Below are 19029 nucleotides of genomic sequence, written 5' to 3' on the forward strand. Positions count from 1 at the left end.
GTTTTCCGGGCATGTCCCACCGGGAGGAGGCCCCGGGGCAGACCCAGGACACGCTGGAGAGATTATATCTCTCGGGTGGCCTGGGAACGCCTTGGTGTTCCCCCAGATAAGCTGGAGGAGGTGGCTGGAGAGAGGGAGGTCTGGCCTTCTCTGCTTGGGCTGCTCCCCCCGCGACCCGGCCCCGGATAAGTGGAAGAAGATTCTTTCTGAGAACTTTTTTATTTTTAAGCATGTATCGAGGACATTAGTCAACTTCTGCATCTATATCATCTTTGGTTATGTCTGGATGACTTGCATGATTACCCAGTTATACTAGTTGGCCAACTTCTACAGGAAGCTGTAAATATTCCCAGTTGTACCGCCTACTGTCACAATACCTGAATCAAAGAACATCACTTGACAGAAACACCTGAGCCTTCAGCCAGGGAAGTGCACCACTGTTTGCAGAGTGTGATTATTTAACTGGAAACAGAAAGGATCTCAGTTATGTCCACAACTAATCAAGACAAATGTTTTCTCCACAACCAGAAGCGGAATAGTTTTTGTCACAATGATGAAGAGCTTGTCTGTCTTGTCTGCCAACAATCGAAAGAGCACAAAGTCCATGTCTGCTGCCCAGTAGAAGAAGCAGCTGAACAGAAAAAGGTTTGTAAAAATATACATTTAAAAAAACTAATACTGGGATGAAGTTGTTGGTAGACTTACATCACAATGTAAGAAACAGATCTTTAATTAATGACTTCCATCATCACGTAATGTGTCATTTGTTCCACGAATTCTCATTATTCTTATGTCTGTAAAATGTAAGAAAATAGTGAAATGAGTGCACCCAATATGACTCAAATAATTAACAATTTTAATTCAATGTGATATTAAACAAAACCACAAAGAAAACTGATTATCAGGAACTACACAGAAATGCTATATTTTAAAATTCTTCTTCGTACATTTCAGACAGAAATCTCAGCCAGCCTCGAGTCCTTAAAGAAAAAACTCAAAGTACTAATCAACACAAAGGAACAATGGGAGGAAATAAAAACCCATATCCAGGTAAATGGTTTTGCGTTTCGTGAAACAATGCTGACTTTTACTGGGGCTTTTTAATGTTGCTTCTGACGAAAAAATCCCCAGCATGACAAACATTCCTTCCATTTACTAGCTTAAAAAAAAACCCACATTCTTTAAAATTACAGACGCAGGCATGTGAAACTGAGACAGGAATCAAGGAAGAGTTTAAGAAGCTCCACCAGTTCCTTAAGGAGGAGGAAAACACCAGATTGCAGGCACTGAAACAGGAGGAGGAAACTAAGACTCAAATCATGTGTATGAAGCTGGAAAACATTGAAGAGCAGATCAACACACTCTCCTCCACCATCAATGATATTGAAACAGCTCTCAAAGCACAGGATGTACAGCTTCTACAGGTGCATTTACTATCATTATTTACAAGCTGTTTTTATTTATATTAACTTCTAAGTTATTTTTCCTAAAAACAGTCAAGTAAACAGTGAAAATGGCTAAACAGGACGCCCAGGTGATAATGAACATCAATATAACACACAGCATACAAAACAGTAAAATTAAAAGTATTTAGTTAGTATACATGCAAACAAGAAAATTACTGAATATTAACCAAAATCATATTTTGCATAAAATGTTTACCAACTTTATTAAATTTGAAATTTCGTATTTCTTAGATTTCTTGGATTCAAACTTGGATTAGTTTGGATTAAAACATAAAATGTCAGACAAGCATTTCTCACAGACCTATTTTCCATAGTCTGGATGTAAAATGTTAGTATGCTGTATTGGTTAATCAGTATGGTCAGTTTTAAAGACACATGTAGCGTCTGACAAGTGGGGCCGACTTCAATGTGCCTGCGTTCTTTTTAATGGCCACCAGGGGGTGATCCCTGTGATTGCAAAAAGACTTCGGGACCCATTGAAGTCTATAGAAATATCGTTTTCTACCTTTACCACTGTTAACACTTTCCTGTTGAGTTCATGGTCTCAGTTACATATTTAGGGTCATATTAAATTTTTAAAAGGAGTTAATTTCATACATCTTGGTTATACTGTTTGTCAGAAAGGAAGTAACAGTTTGTGATTGACAAGTTGTTAGTCAATGAGCGTGTTACGACCCCCTCTGCTAGGCGTCAGGGAGGGAGTAACATACACGAGCCCCCCAACACAAAACTGAGTAAAGCAAAAGGTTTTAATTCCAAACTTTAAACAGAAAACCGACAGGGCTGTGCAACAGACCACTGGGCAGACAATTATTACATAAAGAAAGAACAGTCACGAGTAAAAGTTAAAGGGTAACTAAGGCAGGCTGGCCGCACACAAAATAAAAGCTAGGGTTTTAACTAAGGCAAGCCAGCTTCACGCAATCCTACTCACAGCCAGCTAGCAGCTCAAAACTCTAATCAGGCTAGGTTTAAAGCATGCACCAAGGTTCGACAAAGGTCAGCAATATGAATAAGTTCAACAAAGATCGACGAGGGAGGCATGAAGGGCAAACTGCATGTTCAGTCCTAAGCAGCCGCCACTGAGTGAAGGACCTCCAGCCTTTTGTAGCCACAGGTGGGTACGATCAGCCACTGATTGCCTCTTGGAGCATCATGGGATCCCGGGGCAGCCAATCGTCCGTGTGGTCTGGCACACTTCATTCTGCATAAGTGAGGGTTGGCACGGGTCTCCCAGTAACCAATCACACACGAGTCCTGGAACACATTGATTTACCTAGAGGAAGGCGGGGCCACCTGAGGCCGGAGGCCGTAACAGAGCGTATGGCTTGACAGTCAGACCTGCACCGACTCACTGCATCCGGTTACAAAATCGCTACGTCCATCTCTTACAGTGTCCATGGTTGTAACCCATTAGTTTGTGTCCTGTTTTGGAGCCTCAAATCTTCCTTTGTTACCATCATCTTGTTGAGAAATCCAAAAAAAAGAACCCAGGAATGGGCAAATACTTTTTCACAGCATTGTACCTGTTTTAACACTACATAACGCATAAATAACGGCTTTTTTTCCTGGTGTAGAGCTCATAATATGAACTTTTAAACCTAGTTTAGTTGGCAATTACAGTTTTGGCACTTCTGATTTGCTTCATTTCGGCTGCTTATGTGCGCTATCATGCAAGGAGGAAGCCATATTTGAACAGTGCAGAAGTACCTTTGTGTCTTGTGGACCAAGACGCCTTTGAAATTAACTGTTTCAAAGTGGTAAAGTGTTCAGCGAGTCCAAATTAGACGTTCTTGTTGATAATCGTGGATGCTCTGTCCTCCGGGCTAAAGAGGAGGGAGACTTTGCAGTGTGTTATCAGCATTCGGTTCAAAATCCAACATTGTGGTACGGGAGTACAGGAGGTTTGCATGTTTTGGAAGGAACTATGAATGAATGCAGACCATCACACTTCTTCCTCCATGTTTGACAGTTGATGGCAAACACTGTGGAACCATCCTTTTGCCTACTTGATGGCAGTGGTGTTTCACGGCCCAGGCAAGCCTCTTTGTTTTATTCTGATGCCATAGTTAGCTTCCATGGTCTGCTCACAGACAGAGGGGGTTGTAAGTAATCCAGAAAAGTTGGAACACTTGTAGGAAATAACAGCACCAACTTTCAAGGCTTGATCAACCTCTATTACTGCAGAACAGCTTTAAATTGTTAAACCATTTTGTGTTTCCTAAAAAAGAAAGAAAAAAAGGCCTTTTTGTATACATTTAAAATGTACATTATTTTTTAGTTTTGGGTAACCTTATCTTTTTTTAGCCTCTGGCAGTTCACCGCTTACCTTTGTACCATTTCAAGCTATTCATTGGAGTTGAACGACTTGAATTGCAATACAAAACTGAAACTTTTGAACGGTAGTGCACATATGTGTGTCTTTGAATTACTGTACAGGTTTAATACTTTCAGCCGTTTCCAGATGTGCAACTCTATTTCACACATGATTTCATAATGTACTCTCTTTCACATTCTCTCTTCAACTTAAGGACTACAAGAAGACAAAGAAAATGTAAGCATAACCCACTATCTGTTAAAATCAGCATTGATCCTTTCCATGAGAGAATGCTGTAACAACTTAACATGTTTCAGGCTTCAGTGGAAAATTGGAGAGCCAGAGGTCATCAGAGATATCCTGATAAACTCTGCAAAGCATCTGGGATCACTTAAGTTTTCATATTTGGAAGAAGGTGGAAGACAGTGTCAGATGTGGTGGGTTAAAGAAAAAGATTTTACTCTAAATCTATCATATTTTCAACTAACTGAATTTTATGGTTTCCAGTTCCTGTTGTTTTGGATCCAAACACTGCCCATTTCAACTTACTCTGAAGAACTGTCCTGTGTGCAATACAGCAGCAAGAAGCTCCTACCCAACAATCCCGAACGCCTTGTCAGCCGTATTTCTGTGCTGGGAGCCACTGGTTTTACATCTGGAAAGCACAGTTGGACTGTAGATGTGGGCCAAGGCAAAGACTGGTACATCGGAGTGGCTCTAGACTCCATCCAAAGAAAGAATACCATCTTCCTCAGCCCTGCTGAGGGTTTCTGGGTAATTGGCTTGAGCAATGGAGACTCACTGTGGGCACAGACCACACCTCGCTCCAAGCTCCCAATGAAGGAGAAGCCCAACAGGATTACAGTCGAGCTGGACTATGACAGGGGAAAAGTCGTTTTCATCAATGCTGCAGATTCTACAAAGATCCACACATTCAAAGACAAATTTACTGAGAAGGTTTTCCCCTACTTTTCCCCCGGATTGTGTAAGGATGTGCAAAACGCGAGTCCATTGACAATCTGTCCCCAGATAATCAAAGTGAAAGTAGAATAGCTTCCCATTTCTGTAGAGTTAAAAGGCAGGCTCCATTACGTGTCATAACAGTACTAGTAATGTATGCAATAAATATTGTGACTGAAACACAATGAAAATGTTTTGTAATTAAAATTATTTATTTAAATAAGAGTTTTTCAGCAGGAAATTGTACTTTACTGTATCAAACTGAGGTCCAAAGAGCAAGAAAATAAAAAATTTCAAACACTCTTTTAGCTTTCTCAGAACGAAGTCTTTAGATTTATTTAAATTTAGTGTCAAGTTAACCATTAACCATCCTTCTCTTTGTTTTTTGGCTTCCTCTGTGACGCCATGTCTTTTAGCTTAGAGTCCAATTTTCTTTGCAGATAGGCCTTCTTATTGTGGTCCATAGATTTGTCTTTCTTCCCACTCCCAGCATAAAGAACACCCTCTTTACTTATCCTCATTCGAGCATGAGACTTGGCTTTATCTCCACAACCGTGAACCTGAAAAGTATTTGCAAGACGTCAATCAGACTTTCACGTAAAAAAAACATAAATTCCACAGATGCTTGGCAGGTGTTACCTGTTAACCTACACGTCAAACATACTACTCAGTTGAGGCGTGCCTCTTACCTCTGGTATATGATGACTGAGACAATACTGCCTGTTACAGAACAGGCAGAGCTGCCCGAGTGTTAGCACAGATGCTTTGCACTTGACAAAACTACAAACACTGTCGGCCTTCATGACACTACTGATGAGTGTGTCGAAGTCGTCATCTGGAGCAGAGGCAGCAGCGATGTCGCAGGCCCCAGCCTTGGTTCGATTTTTTCCTGGGGTTGAAACATGATGCAGAGTTAAGCTGTTAGAAAGCTGATGGGTAAGAAAACACCTTTAAATGCTTTGTTTAGACTCTTCTGATGCAAACCTTTTGCTTTTTTTGATGAGTGGCCTTGAGCTGGATGAATGTTGTTCTGTTGCTTTTTTTGTTGAGCGTTTTCTTCCCTTTTCTTCTGCTCCCTCTTCATCCTCTCTAAATGTAAACTTTTCAGGTCTAAGGGGGGTTGAGACGATGGCTCACTTTTTGAATCTGGGATCGTTTCCTCTTCCTCTTCCGTTGCTGCTCGTGCTTCCTCTTTGGCTGGTTTTGACACTGGGGGTCTGGAGACAGTGATACACCTCTCACTTCCCTCTCCTTTGCTCTCATGAATGAGGCCCAGCTCCTCAGCGATCTCATGGACCAGCAGCCGGTCATGAGAGTTAAACGATGACGGAAACTGTAGCTCACTCTGGTTTAAGTCCTTCATAAACCTTTCCACCTGCTCTCTGATCTCAGCGCGTCTGCCCTTACTCTGCTCTTGCTCTGCTGATGTGCTAGACTTTGTTTGCTTCTCTGAACCAGCTGCATTTTCCTTGCTGCTGCTACCAGCAGATTTTTTCTGTCCTGGCTTTGCTTTACTGGAGGGCTGATCCTTGACCTTGTGTTTGGTAGATGTGGAGGTGCTGGAAGAGGCTGTTTTCGCATCTTTGTGGTCACGGGTGTAATTTTGTGGTACGATGTCTTGAATGTACTCGAACGCTGTTCTGACCTCACCAAACTCAGTCATGTGATCAATCAGGGATTTCAGAAAACCGTGATTCTGAACGGTTTGAGTGTCACACACGACAGCGATGTGTCGTCTTGCACGCGTAACGGCAACATTTATCCTTCTGTCCTCTGCTAGAAATCCAACTTCACCTAAAATAAATGGAATCAGTGGGAAAAAAAAAAAAAATTGTGATAGCCTGTTGTTTATGTTTAATGCAGCTAACATCTGCAATTCTGTGACAGAATTAAAAGGAATGTCATGAATTACCTTTTCTGTTGGATCGAACTAACGACAACACGACAGCCTCTTTTTCCCTGCCCTGAAATCCATCCACTGATTTTATCTCGAGCTCTGGATGCTTTGCAGAAAGTTTTTGACGTAGAAGATCGACCTGTACGGAGAGAAAAACGGTTGTTATATTCAAAACAGCACTGTTATATCGATTTTCCTTGGCAGCTGTGGTTTAAGTGGTATAACGGAATGTCTACCAATTAGAAGGTCGGAATGACGGAATGTCTGTGAGCCCGAGTTGCCACCAATTGCAGTGTGAGTGTGTGAATGTTAGATAAAAGAACTGTATGAATGTGTGTGATTGGCTGAATGAGACTTAGAAAAGGCTTTGAGTGCTCAAAATTAAGTAGAACGACATTATATAAGTACCAGTGTGTTTACCATGTACCATTTAAATGATAAAGCTTCGGGTGTTTATTTTTATCAAAGGGAAAGATGTTTTTACATACATACATGCAAATTTATTGCACACTGTGGTCAAATGTTTGTGCACGTTGGAGGTATTTCTTCTCTGTTGGGGGAATTATTTATTTTTTATTTTTTTTAAGCAATGTAATACACATATCACTTTTCTTTAAAGTAATGCATTAAGTTACTTAAAAGCTAAGTCATTCTTTATACTAGTCTTTACATCCTTTTTGCATTTCCCTAATCACTGTGCTATGATGATCTGACCTTCAGGAAAATTTTTTTAATAATTCTCCCTGGAATTTTGAAACCAATCAGTTACTTTCAGTGCTGCCAGTCTCATTTCTGTGACTTACTTGTAGATTGTATGGAGCAATAACAGCTATGTCTTTAGCTTTAACTCCAGCTTCAGTCAGAGCTTTTATGTGCAGATCGACAATGTCGACCTCACCTGAGGAAACACATCACACGCTGTTAAACTGTCATACCACACAAGCAGTAAACATAGATGGCTTGTTTACAAGCTAAAATTAAAAAAGAATAACCTGTGTTGCCTTTGGACTGCTCATCTGCGACCTCCATTTCACTCAGACCACACCCTGCTGTGTCAATAAGAAGCAGCGGCGTGCTGGTCTCTTCAACGCATGCGACTCCTGCTAGATCTCTGTTTTGAGCGACATTTTTAAATGAATCCAAAGATTCATCCGTCACCAGAACTCAAATATGAGATGCTTTAAAATAGTACATTGAGTCTCACTTCAGTAAATGTCCCTCCACAGAGCTGTGAGCGGTCAGTCTTCCATGGTACATCTCCTTGGAGGCCCACTGCATAATGGCACTGTTCATGCGGTACTGAACTGTCAGCATACGAACCACCGAGTCCCCGTACATCTGGATAAGTCTCTCCATAAGACTCAGAGATAAGCCTTTTGATGCAGCCCTGTATGCAACAGAACAACATAAAAATTTTAGAGATTTACATTTTAATTTCTGAAAACCAGCCTCATTCGCATTCACATCAACGGCCAATTTAGAATACACATTTAACCCAACCCCACTAACTGCACATCTTTGGACTGTGGGAGAAAGCCAGAATACCAGGAGAGATCCCTGCTGTACCCTGCCTCTCGCCCTGTGACAACTGGAATAGGTTACCGCCCTGCACAACCCTGAATTGGAAAAGTGGAAAAAAATGGATGGAGCATCGATGACTTCTTTCTATAACTGATTTGATACTGGGATTAAAAGTGCATTAGGATGAGATCTCTGAACCACCAGTACACACAGAAGAGCTGATTAGAGCTAGAAAAACCTGTTTCGGTGTTTTAAAAAGCAACAGACTGGAAAACTATGAAACCTATCCTTTAACCAAGCTTGTTGTTTTTATAATCAGAAATCTGAATGCTTCAGAAAATGTGTCAAAAGTGCTTTTTAAAGGAAAAATTAAAATTCTAAAAACTATTTCTAGTGACATCCTTTGGATTTTGTCCTCCACTTTTAACTCCAGAGGCTTAATAAAAGCAGGCGGTGAATGTCTCATTGTTCAGGTTATGTTACAATTCATTTACATACTGGCAACAGATAAATGCTACATCGTGTATTTTAAGGTTAAAAACTTCTGGGACTTGAGGAAAAAAAGTCACAACGGTATAGATATCAAATGCTGAATATTATGAATGCATAAAAAACCCAAACTTGAATTTTTTACATTTGTGATTTAATGGTAGGTGGTAACTGCTTGTAGTCTCCAGCCAGGATGCACTTGCGTGCTCTAAGCAGGGCGATCCAGCAGCTGCTCTCCAGTGCCTGAGCACACTCGTCTATCACCACCCAGTCAAAATGTTCAGCTGGCAGGAACTTCAGAGGCCCGTCATCGCAGGCACCTGCACACACGCAGACAAGCGCTCTCCGATTACCTTTCATCATTACTCCAGCATCTGAATGACACTGTCATCGGGCCATTACTCACCTGTGTTGGTTGATAACACAACATCAGCACTTTTAAGGATCTGGGCGATGGCTGCTGCCTCTCTGCTTTTCAGCTCTTTTCTCAGCTCTCCTATTTCTCGTTTCATGTTCCCCCGTTCTCCTTTCTCCTTTTTCATTCCCGTCTTGGAACAATCACAACATCACAAATCATTTGAGACGGCACTAAAATGACATGTTAGCGGGACACCACACTATAATACTCACAAATGCTTTATCAATGTCCTTCCGGATCTCAGCGATGATGTTTGCGTTGTCACTCTGAGCCAGGATGGCATCCAGTGAATGTTTCTGTATGGACTCCAGTAGCCTGGCTGGGTGACCCAGCCTCAGGACCTTGGCTTTGCCCTGGGCTAACCTCTCCACTAAATTATCCACCGCCACATTTGAAGGAGCACAGCACAGGATCTGCAGTCACAAGAGCCAAAGTGATCCTGTCTAGACTAGAGTTGTGGCATTGATAACATTCTTCTTTATACACTAACAAATTCACATTTTTGCACCTTTTGCCCCTGTTTGACAGCTTGCAGGATGATTTCCACCACAGTGGTGGTCTTCCCAGTGCCCGGAGGCCCATGAATCACTGCAAGCTCTCTCTGTGACAGAGCGAAGGATACAGCTTCTCTTTGGGAGTCATCCAAGTTTGAGTTAAAGAATTCAACCTTATCTGATGAAATAAAACAGAGGCAAACACCAATGCGCTGAATGTTATATATGCATATGGAAACTTAGATTTCTAAACAATCTTTTAATTAAAACAGGAGCTAATATTTACTCACTTGGTTGTGACTGAGAAGTAGGTTTTGTGTCTCCAAAGAGGACACTTATTAAATTGGAAGCTGGTCCATTGTTGTATCCATTTAATGTATTCAAAGCACTGCAAGCAGAAACCCCATGGGTTAAGTTTCAAAAGTGTACTGATTCACATGCACCGAGGTATTTTTGGTTACAGATATTCCTCACCGTTTCATTCGTTTGTAAGTGACGTCGTTTGCTAACTTTAAAAGGTTGTAAAGTGCATCTGAATCTAAACTGTGGCCATCCTTTAAATCATCAAAGGCCACACTTACAGATGCTTGGCCGACCCTTGTCACAATCCCAGTACTGATCTGTGAGGCTGCAGTGCATCCAGTAGTGTCATACAAGCCAACTATATCACCTGCAAAGACAGACACATACCTCACTGTAATATAAACATAATTGAATTACATTTTATTTATATAGTGCAAATCAGAACAACCATTTCTAAAGGTGCTTTATATTGTGAGGTAAATCTCTATAATAATGGAGAGACAACCCCCTATGAGAAAGCACTTGACAAAAGTGGGAAAGCAAAGCTTTTAATAGGAAGACACCTCTGACAGAACCAGGCTCAGGAAGGGGCAGCCATCTGCTGCGACTTGTTGGTGTTGAAGAGAGCCTAGTCTTGTTACAGGATAACTAAGTGAGGATTCATGGTCACCTGATCCAGCCTTAACTATAAGCTTTATCAAAAAAGAAAATTTTAAGCCTCATCATAAAAGGAAAAGGGCCTCAAAGCTGAACACTCTGCCTCATAAAGTAAAAACAGACGTCAATCTCACCAGGTCCGAAGCTGTTGCTTGGCAGAGATGAGAACCCAAGATGCTTTCTTGGCTCCAAGATGACGACTGTGCGGCCGTAGAGGCCTGTGGACTGACTTCCTATCTGCAGTTTCAGCAGGCAAACACCTTTGTTTTGAAGATCCTTGAGAGAAATGTTCTCCTGCCATACCCTGAGGGCACAAAAAAGGGAAATCACGAGTGACAACTGTTGATAACAACATTTGGTTTTAGATTATTTTCAGGAGAAATCTCTGTGTTTAGAAACAAATCCATTTTTTAAAACCACACCTTAATCTCTCTGAAAACAATTTAAATACAAATAATAAAAACATCTTTATGTCGCACAGTTCAGCAAACTAAATTCTGCAGTGTGACCGTTTGACAGTGCAGATGTGACATTACATACCTGGTCTCCTCTATCTCAGCCTCCCGCTCCTCCTGCAGAAGCTCGAGTGTCTTTGACACAAACTTTTCCAAGGCCATTACTCACTGAAATGGTAACAGAACAAGATGTTTCTAGCACATCATCTGATTTTTAGAAAAACATCTCTACATGCTATAATATTTATAATGTGCAAAGATTGATAAATAATCTTAATTTTGTGATTTATGGATTAGTTAAATTGACATTTCATCCACTTTAATACTAAAGTATAGTTTTGCTTCCAACGTTCCTGCTTCTTCTACCTTCTGTTTAACTTTTTTACAGTTTTATTTCTATACACCTTTTCTCTGGGTTACAAAAAAATGATTTAATGTTCTACAAAAAAACTCAAACAAATAACAAACAAAATATTCAAAGCAATAATAGTTATTCATGATCATACTACTACTAAGCTGCAGCAGCTTCATTGGCTCCCAGTCAAATATCGTATCAATTTCAAAATACTCTTGTACACATCTATGGCTATTCATCATCTCTCTCCTGCATATCTCTCTGATCTGGTTCAGATCACCACCCCATCTCTGTGTCTTAGATCTTCTTCTCTTTCTCTGTCCCCTCTCCCCGTCTTGCCACCATGGGGAGCAGGGCTTGCTCTGCTCCTCGACTCTGGAATTCCCTACCTCCTGATTTAAGAAATATCACTTCCTTCTCTCTCTTTAAGTCCCAACTCAAAACTCACTTGTTCAAAATAGCTTATCCCACATAACCTCTCCACTCTGCTATTTTAAATTTGTTTTATGTCTTGTGCTTTTATGATTGTGTAAACTGCTTGCTTTTAGTGTTCTGCTGTGTACAGTGTCCTTGAGTGTTCTGAAAGGCGCTTTCAAATAAAATGTATTATTATTATTATTATTATTATTATTAGGACACAGGTTAAATTGGTCTTAACCATATTTAAATATTTTTGTACTTTTTCTGTACTTCTCCTCCTAAATAATTCGTCCGAAACTGAATCTACTAGCCTGTACACCCACTACTGTATTTATTTTATTTTTAATTTGGGGAAAACGACAAAAACAACAAAGGAAAAACTGTAAAATTTAAAAAAAAGCTGTAAAATAAAAAGCACTAGGACCCACACTTAGTTATTATAGATGAAAGTAACCCTTAAAAAAGAAGCAGGGTATAGGTAAATCGTTTCAACGCACAAACATGTTAAAGCTAAATGCTAACATCACAGCCACGGTCATTTTACTTTACGAGCAGTTAGCAAGCGAGAACTGCACTCACCTGTTAGCGCCTGAAACCTAAAGACGGAAAAGCCAAATTTAACGTTAGTTAATCATGCTAAATAACTTGGAAATGTAACACCCTCTCTATCATTACTCAGGTGGATTTGTTTGGTTCCTGTTCTCTTCCTTGTTTGTGTTTTACTGGTTGACAAACTCGGCACACTGCCACCTATAGGCTCGGATGTCACAAACACGCACCTTTTATTTTGAAAAATGCAAACCCCGGAAGTTTCCTGGCGAGGCTGACGCTTCAGAAGCACATTGAGATAAGTTGTCAGTCAAACAGACACCAACCGCCTGACATCAAAAGCTTTCAGTCTGTTTATGGTTATTTAGGGTAGTATGTTTTAGCAGGACGAGCCGGGCCGCTTTGGGTTACTGCTCTGCTTGATTTTAGGCCGCGGGAGGATATGGTGGTTTCTAATCTCACACATCCCAGTAAAGGAAGGAAACACTTGCACTGCAAATCTGCAGACCTCAGCTAGCCAATCTTATATTTAACTGCTCTGTGTTTTTTAAATTGGCTTTTTGGAAATGAGAGCCTCGTTGGTCTTCCTTCATATCGTCTCAAGCTGCTGGCTGGTCAGTGCCACACTTTCAAAAACCGATGCAAAGAAGTCGCACAAAGCTGAAGCTGAGGTGAGTAACTTCAGGTCTTAATCTTTAAACTGGTTCGAGCTGTTCTGTGCTGTCAGGTCAAACAGGTCTGAATGCGTTTGCCTAAAATGTCCTTGGTCTCCTGTCTCCGTCCTGTCGTGGTTATCTGTTACTGAAACGGGCTCTTTTCTCTTTGATCTCACTTGTTTAGACATCTCCAGCAGAATTATCTGTACTGGAGAGAAACCTTGTTGTGTCAGACCCGCACTGGAAAGACATAGCGAAGGAGGAAAAGAGATACTGTGCACACATCAAGAAAACGTTTCAAGGACCAGTGCTTGGATATGTGACACCCGTAAGTCTGAAATCCAGTCACAATTATATCTCCTTGTTCTCCTGCTGAATTTAAACGTTTGACAATAGTGTGTAAGTGATGGGACAGACCATAGCCATGTGGACTCCAGTGAGTAGATTTATCAGTTGATAGATAATGAATCATTAACTGGTTTGATAATCACATTCTAATTTCTTAATCTTTATTAGCTGTCACCAAAAAATCTATCCAATCCCCCCTCATCTATGACACTGGTAAAACTTTAATTTAATATGCTTATGGTCATGTAAGAAAATTAAAAACCTGCCCTTTAGGGTTTCATATGTACGTTTTAGCACAGTCAAAGACACAACTTATTTTTCTCATCCTGCAGTGGAATTCCCACGGCTATGACGTTGCCAAGATGTTTGGGTCCAAGCTAACTTCGGTGTCACCGGTGTGGCTTCAGCTGCGCAGACGAGGACCTGAAACCTTTGACGTTATGGGACTCCACGATCACGATCCAGGCAGATGATCCACTTTTTTCCTTAACTTTATCACTGATTAAAGCCTCACCTTAAGTCACGGATGAACATGAGGTAAAAGAGTGTCTTTTGATCTTTTCAGGCTGGGTCAAAGCTGTACGCAAGTCTAACAAAAAAGTCAGGATTGGTGAGTGAATGCCAACTTTACTGCCCACAGGTACTCAAGTCTGATTGTGTGGATTCAGATTAGTTCATTTTCTTTTTTAACCATCAGTGCCTCGGCTCTTATTTGATGGTTGGTCCTACCAGGACTACATGGCAGTATTTGGAAGTGAGGATGAAATTGACGAGTTGGGAACTGAGCTGGTGGATGTTGCAAAAGTAAATAAGTAGTGTTTGTGTCTTTAATTCCAATAAAACCTTGTTTTTGGTTTATTCGGTGACTGATTAACGTAAAAACCGTGGTTTTGCAGACTGAAGGTTTCGATGGCTTCACCTTGGAGTTGTGGAGTCAGCTGGGAGGTAACAAAAGAAAGTGAGTGATTCTGTTGCAAGCCCCGATCACAAGTTTTGCTTTGTCTGAGGTTAATCAATAATCAAGCATTTCTGATCTACCCACACAGGGAACTGGTCCATTTGGTGAAACACATATGCGAGACTTTGAAAGCTAAAAGATTAGACTGCATTCTTGTTATTCCACCAGCAGTAACAAGGTGAATTCATTTATTTTGCATTCAGCAGCTATAAATGCTAAAAAAAACAAACAACAAAAACAATCAGTGTGATTGGTTTAGATTTGTTTTTCCTGTGAATTATCAGCACAGGGCAGCCGGGTATGTTTGGCAGGGAGGAGTTTGAGCAGTTGGCCCCAGTCGTCGATGGATTCAGTCTCATGACATATGACTATTCCAGTGGTGCCAGGTGAGTACATGGCACAGGTGATGCAACAAGAGGATTCAAACTGGCGTTAATCCAGTTTTCTGAGTTGTGTGCTGTTGTTGTTATAGGCCGGGCCCTAGCTCTCCGCTGCCCTGGGTCAGAGACTGTGTCCTCCAGCTTGCACCAAACTCTCAGTGGAGGGAGAAGATTCTGCTTGGACTCAATCTGTACGGCCTTGATTTTGCAAGCCAGGGAACAGAGCCAGTCCTGGGAACAAGGTGAGCTGAAACTCTAGCTATTGCTGCAATACTTTAACCTCCTAAGACCCGAACTCTTCCACGGCATGCATTTTTAATTTCTCTTTGATATTTGGGCTGATCTGAAAAAGTCTTTTCCTGCTTTTTCACACATTTTCAGTCCAGTCCTGACCATTTCCATTACAGTTTTTTTGTTAAACCACTTAACCCTGATCTATAAATCACTCAGCATAAAAAAAGGTACCTAACTCGAAGGACGCACTAGTGTTGTGTCTGCACATAGTAGATGACTTGGCAAAGAACCAGTTTTGGAGTTTGACACAAAATCATATTTTTGCAATAAAAAGGTGATTCTCAAAGAGTAAACATAGCATACCTCGACAAGGTGTGCAGCATCCTTAAACATTTACTGCATAGCATTCAGACTGTGTTGACTTTCAAGCTCATTAGAATTGTAGAAACTCTGGTAATTCCACGTATGTTTGCATGGATTTAAAAAAAAAAAAAAAAAAAAATTGGTTCCCTTTCTTTTAGCAAAATAAAAAGAATTACAGGGTGGCTCAGGACTTTTTCACAGTACTAAACGTAATTTTCTGACTGCAAGTAGCATGAGCTTTTTATTTATAGTAAAAAATGGCGATAAGTTGGAGTAAAGAGTCGATTGAGAACTTTGACATGGACTTGAAGCCTCTTACCGCACTCGTCTGTGGTTTCCTGCAGGTACATCGAGATCTTGCGAGAACACAGGCCAAAGGTTCTCTGGGATGAATACTCTGCAGAGCATTACTTCACTTACAAGAGGTATTAATTTAATAAAACATCAGGGTTTAAACAATATTTCGAGGTTATTTAAATGTCCCGAGAGCTTTTCTTGATTAAATATCCTGTCCTTTGCCTTTTATTTTAGGAACAATGCAGTTAAGCATGTGGTGTACTACCCTTCACTGAAGGTAAAACTGTTCACTTCTGCAATTAAAAGAATAGGAGTATTAATCATCAATGAGTGATTAATATTATTTCAACTGTTTTACAGTCAATCGACCTGAGGATTTCTTTAGCTGCTGAACTGGGAACAGGAATTTCCTTGTGGGAATTGGGACAAGGACTGGATTATTTCTATGATCTGCTATAAGAGTTGGACTTGTTGGCGAACACTGTGAATCTCGGATTGACACAATATATCTATATTTTTTGTCATTGAAGTCAGTGCCGTTTTGTTTTTTTTCCTATCTCGACATCTGCAGTGAGCCACTGACGGGGTTTAATTAACGCTCAACTTGTTTGAGGGTCGTGAATGTATCGAGCTCTTGAATGACACGGCGGTTTATTTTTAGGCATCTGCAACCAACAAAAAAAGGTACTTCAGTGTATTTTATTTATTTTCTGTGATGATACGATTTAAAAAAAGAAAGGAAAAAAAGTACAGATTAGTACATCTCTGCATTCAACAAAAGAAGCTGCATGATTATCAGTATGTATCCATTTTAATTAAGGGTTTATTTATATTTGGAGGCCTTCAGACATCTGCAGCATCGCTTCAGTCCAACGCCTAAAATCATCTGTGCTCTTAAAAAGATTCATCCATCAGCAACAATACATCTGCTCCTGATGCTTTATTTTTTATTATGTTTGAATCTACACAATCCTGTTGCTTTTACTCGGTTTATAATAACAGCATCAACAAATAACCAAGTGGTATGTTGCAGTTTTGCCAAACATCTCTTTCTGACCCAGCATTTTTCTGATACTTGTTCAAAATAAATGTTTAATTACATGAATATAAAAGTGGGACGACAAAGCTGTCGAATCGGAGCATTCCTCGTGTATTATTTCAGGTTTTTATTTGGCATTACAGAGCAGGATTAGATTATTTACAGCGAGCAAGGTTGATTGCATGTTCTGTCCAGTTATGAGGTGCCTGTCTACGACCACATGCATGGCATCTTCTTGACTTGCTGCAAAAAAAAAAAAAAAAACCCACAGAGACGAACATCAGACTGTTTTAGAAATAATTATTTGGTATTTGACTCTTCTGTTATTAGCAGGGTAAGCTCACCTGTGTACGATCCACCGCTGTCTTTCACGAAGTCTTCTACAATCAAGGGCAGGTTGGCAAAATCAGGTTCCCGCACCAGTTCAAACACTGAAGGCTATTAAGATCAACAAGTTGGTGTTACTAAATACAGCAAACATGTGATAGCTGAACAAATATATGGGTTATATTTCCCCTAGTGAGTTCACCAAACACTAACCCCTGTTAAGCTGTAGCCACTGAAAATCCACCTCTGTCCTTCAGTGGCACAACACAGTGCAGACACTCCCTGTCCCACTGCACACACCGGCTCTGCACAGAGGGGAAAAAAACCAAGCAAACCACATGTACATGTGTTCCTAAAAAAACAACAAGAAAAATACATACAGATGTTAAAACAAGCCCCAAGCTCACTTTGTTGAGAGATGAAGTGCGCGAGAATGCGGTGCAGAGAGCCGCTGTGTGCCAGGTCATTCAGCGCTCCAGGGCAGTGTGGGATGAGCAGTGCCTGGTATCGGGCACCTTAAAAGGGGTCATCGTGACACAAGTGAGCAGATAGTAGTTAAAGCAGCAGACATGAAAACGGCCGAATGGGCATGAAATAAATATTCTCACCATCTATGGATTCAAGTTTGGCTGGTGTTGCGTAGGGTTTCACACTGAAGTCCTGCACCCATCTAGCTGTGCTTTCATCAACCCCAACAAAGTCTATTGGCTTCCCCTGCAACCACAGAAACACTTCTGTACAGGGTAACATCACACACCCAGGGTAATGATCACAAAGTGGACAAGAACTATTTCCAAGAACTGGGTTGCATCTTAAAGCGCATGTCCGTGACCTTTCAGATGTAGTAGTAGGGTGAAAGCAGGGTATAAAAGACAACTTTTTTTTCGGGTGTGTAAGTCCATCTCTACAAACATGGATCTAATAATGTATCTTTGTTGCGATAATATTTAAATTCTTGAAACTGGTGGTTGATAAATATTTTAAACTCAGGGTTCTGATCATTTTACCTGCCCTACCAGGATGAGCTACCAGTAGGAGAAAAAAAATGGATTTTGCGATTGGCAATGTAGCTGCAATTTTATAACAAACTTGGATTTCAGGAAAAAACATTTTTTTTTTTTAGTAACACCCATATATTTGTATAAATGTGATGCTACTGTTGCACAGGGACAATGGGTGTCACAGTGAAACGAGGTACTTGTTTGTCCTGGAGTTTCTTTTTCTTCTTTCATTCATCACCCTTGATTATACCGCTGGTCTTTTTTTTTTTTTTTTTTTTTTTTTAAATCCTACAAGATACATCACTTTCTAATTTTAGCAACACTCCACTGACTAGAAGCACCACTCTGTGGTCCTTTTGGTAACTATCTATTCTACATGCACCTATTTCAAAGTTATTTGAATGAACTTTAATTTCAGTACTCACCAGGACATAAAAACCGCATACAAGGAATCACCACAAAAGTTTAGTGATAAAGAGATTGCTGAATTTCCCCAAAATAAGGTACCCCCCAAAGAAAATATCGTGGAATTTTTTTTCTTTACCACCATATTTAAAAACAAACGAAAAGAAAAAGTAAAAAAAAGAAAAAGAAAAGACGTGTTTATTTATTTATTTAAATTTCTCCTTTGATTTTTTTTTTTTTTTTTAATCTGCGCAGTTGTCATGGAGACTGTCTACGTAAGTACGGACTAACGCGCTTAGGTCACGACAGCTGTTCGTGTATCTGCTATTTGCTTGTCAGGTGGAGTCTTACCCCTGGTGTGGCTGTCTGTAGGTTAAAGACCGGACTACAAAGGCTGAAGGACTGATGGAAAGATTTCGCAGACACCCCTGAATAAACAAAATGTGTGAGATAAAACGCTTTAGAGAGCTCATGCTAGTTCTGCAGCTCTAAGTAAGTCAAAGCTAACGGACAAATTCATGAATGATTGAGAACAGCCGAGCTGTTCAAAGTAAAGCTAACGGGCTCACCTTGAGAAGAAGCACTCGCCACTATCAAACACGTTGGTTTCGCTGACATTTTAATAATATTTGCTTTAAATTATAAAGAAAAACCTTGAGGGTGAGACGATGCAAAAGAAATACGCGAGGAGGGTGTACAGTCAGCTGACAACAACATCCG

The 19029-nt window shown here is 40.4% G+C and overlaps 3 protein-coding genes and 1 pseudogene across 4 annotated transcripts; 2 read left to right on the forward strand and 2 right to left on the reverse strand.

The window, feature by feature from the left end:
- The first annotated feature begins 390 nt into the window (after positions 1–390).
- LOC146704674 (E3 ubiquitin-protein ligase TRIM39-like) lies at positions 391–4949 on the forward strand (annotated as a pseudogene). Its single transcript, XR_014921202.1, has 6 exons — positions 391–645; positions 955–1050; positions 1194–1424; positions 3998–4020; positions 4101–4220; positions 4291–4949. The product of XR_014921202.1 is annotated as an E3 ubiquitin-protein ligase TRIM39-like (transcript).
- ighmbp2 (immunoglobulin mu DNA binding protein 2) lies at positions 4935–12477 on the reverse strand. The gene is made up of 16 exons (XM_085461962.1): positions 12332–12477; positions 11063–11145; positions 10657–10826; positions 10037–10232; positions 9853–9950; positions 9577–9740; positions 9281–9481; positions 9057–9198; positions 8796–8970; positions 7845–8027; positions 7633–7751; positions 7444–7538; positions 6656–6779; positions 5728–6537; positions 5433–5632; positions 4935–5303 (listed from the first exon to the last, which is right to left on the reverse strand). Exons 2-16 carry the CDS (start codon positions 11137–11139, stop codon positions 5106–5108), a joined length of 2952 nt encoding a protein of 983 aa, XP_085318088.1. The 5' UTR covers positions 11140–11145; positions 12332–12477; the 3' UTR covers positions 4935–5105.
- A 91-nt stretch (positions 12478–12568) lies between these two features.
- Positions 12569–16071, forward strand: chid1 (chitinase domain containing 1). Its single transcript, XM_085461964.1, has 12 exons — positions 12569–12972; positions 13142–13285; positions 13638–13770; positions 13871–13915; positions 14003–14109; positions 14202–14263; positions 14352–14441; positions 14548–14649; positions 14736–14885; positions 15585–15665; positions 15772–15814; positions 15898–16071. Exons 1-12 carry the CDS (start codon positions 12868–12870, stop codon positions 15994–15996), a joined length of 1161 nt encoding a protein of 386 aa, XP_085318090.1. The 5' UTR covers positions 12569–12867; the 3' UTR covers positions 15997–16071.
- Positions 16072–16220: 149 nt separating this feature from the next.
- Positions 16221–19027, reverse strand: gatd1 (glutamine amidotransferase class 1 domain containing 1). The gene is made up of 7 exons (XM_085461967.1): positions 18879–19027; positions 18661–18737; positions 17512–17617; positions 17311–17418; positions 17117–17208; positions 16921–17014; positions 16221–16819 (listed from the first exon to the last, which is right to left on the reverse strand). The coding sequence occupies exons 1-7, from the start codon at positions 18925–18927 to the stop codon at positions 16704–16706; spliced, it is 642 nt and encodes a 213-aa protein (XP_085318093.1). The 5' UTR covers positions 18928–19027; the 3' UTR covers positions 16221–16703.
- Positions 19028–19029: the final 2 nt, after the last annotated feature.

Source organism: Copadichromis virginalis, linkage group LG7 (genome assembly GCF_057382275.1).
Source record: "Copadichromis virginalis isolate Kocher_CV1m ecotype Utaka linkage group LG7, C_Virginalis_male_GT1.1, whole genome shotgun sequence".
In the NCBI taxonomy this organism is placed as follows: Eukaryota; Metazoa; Chordata; class Actinopteri; order Cichliformes; family Cichlidae; genus Copadichromis; species Copadichromis virginalis.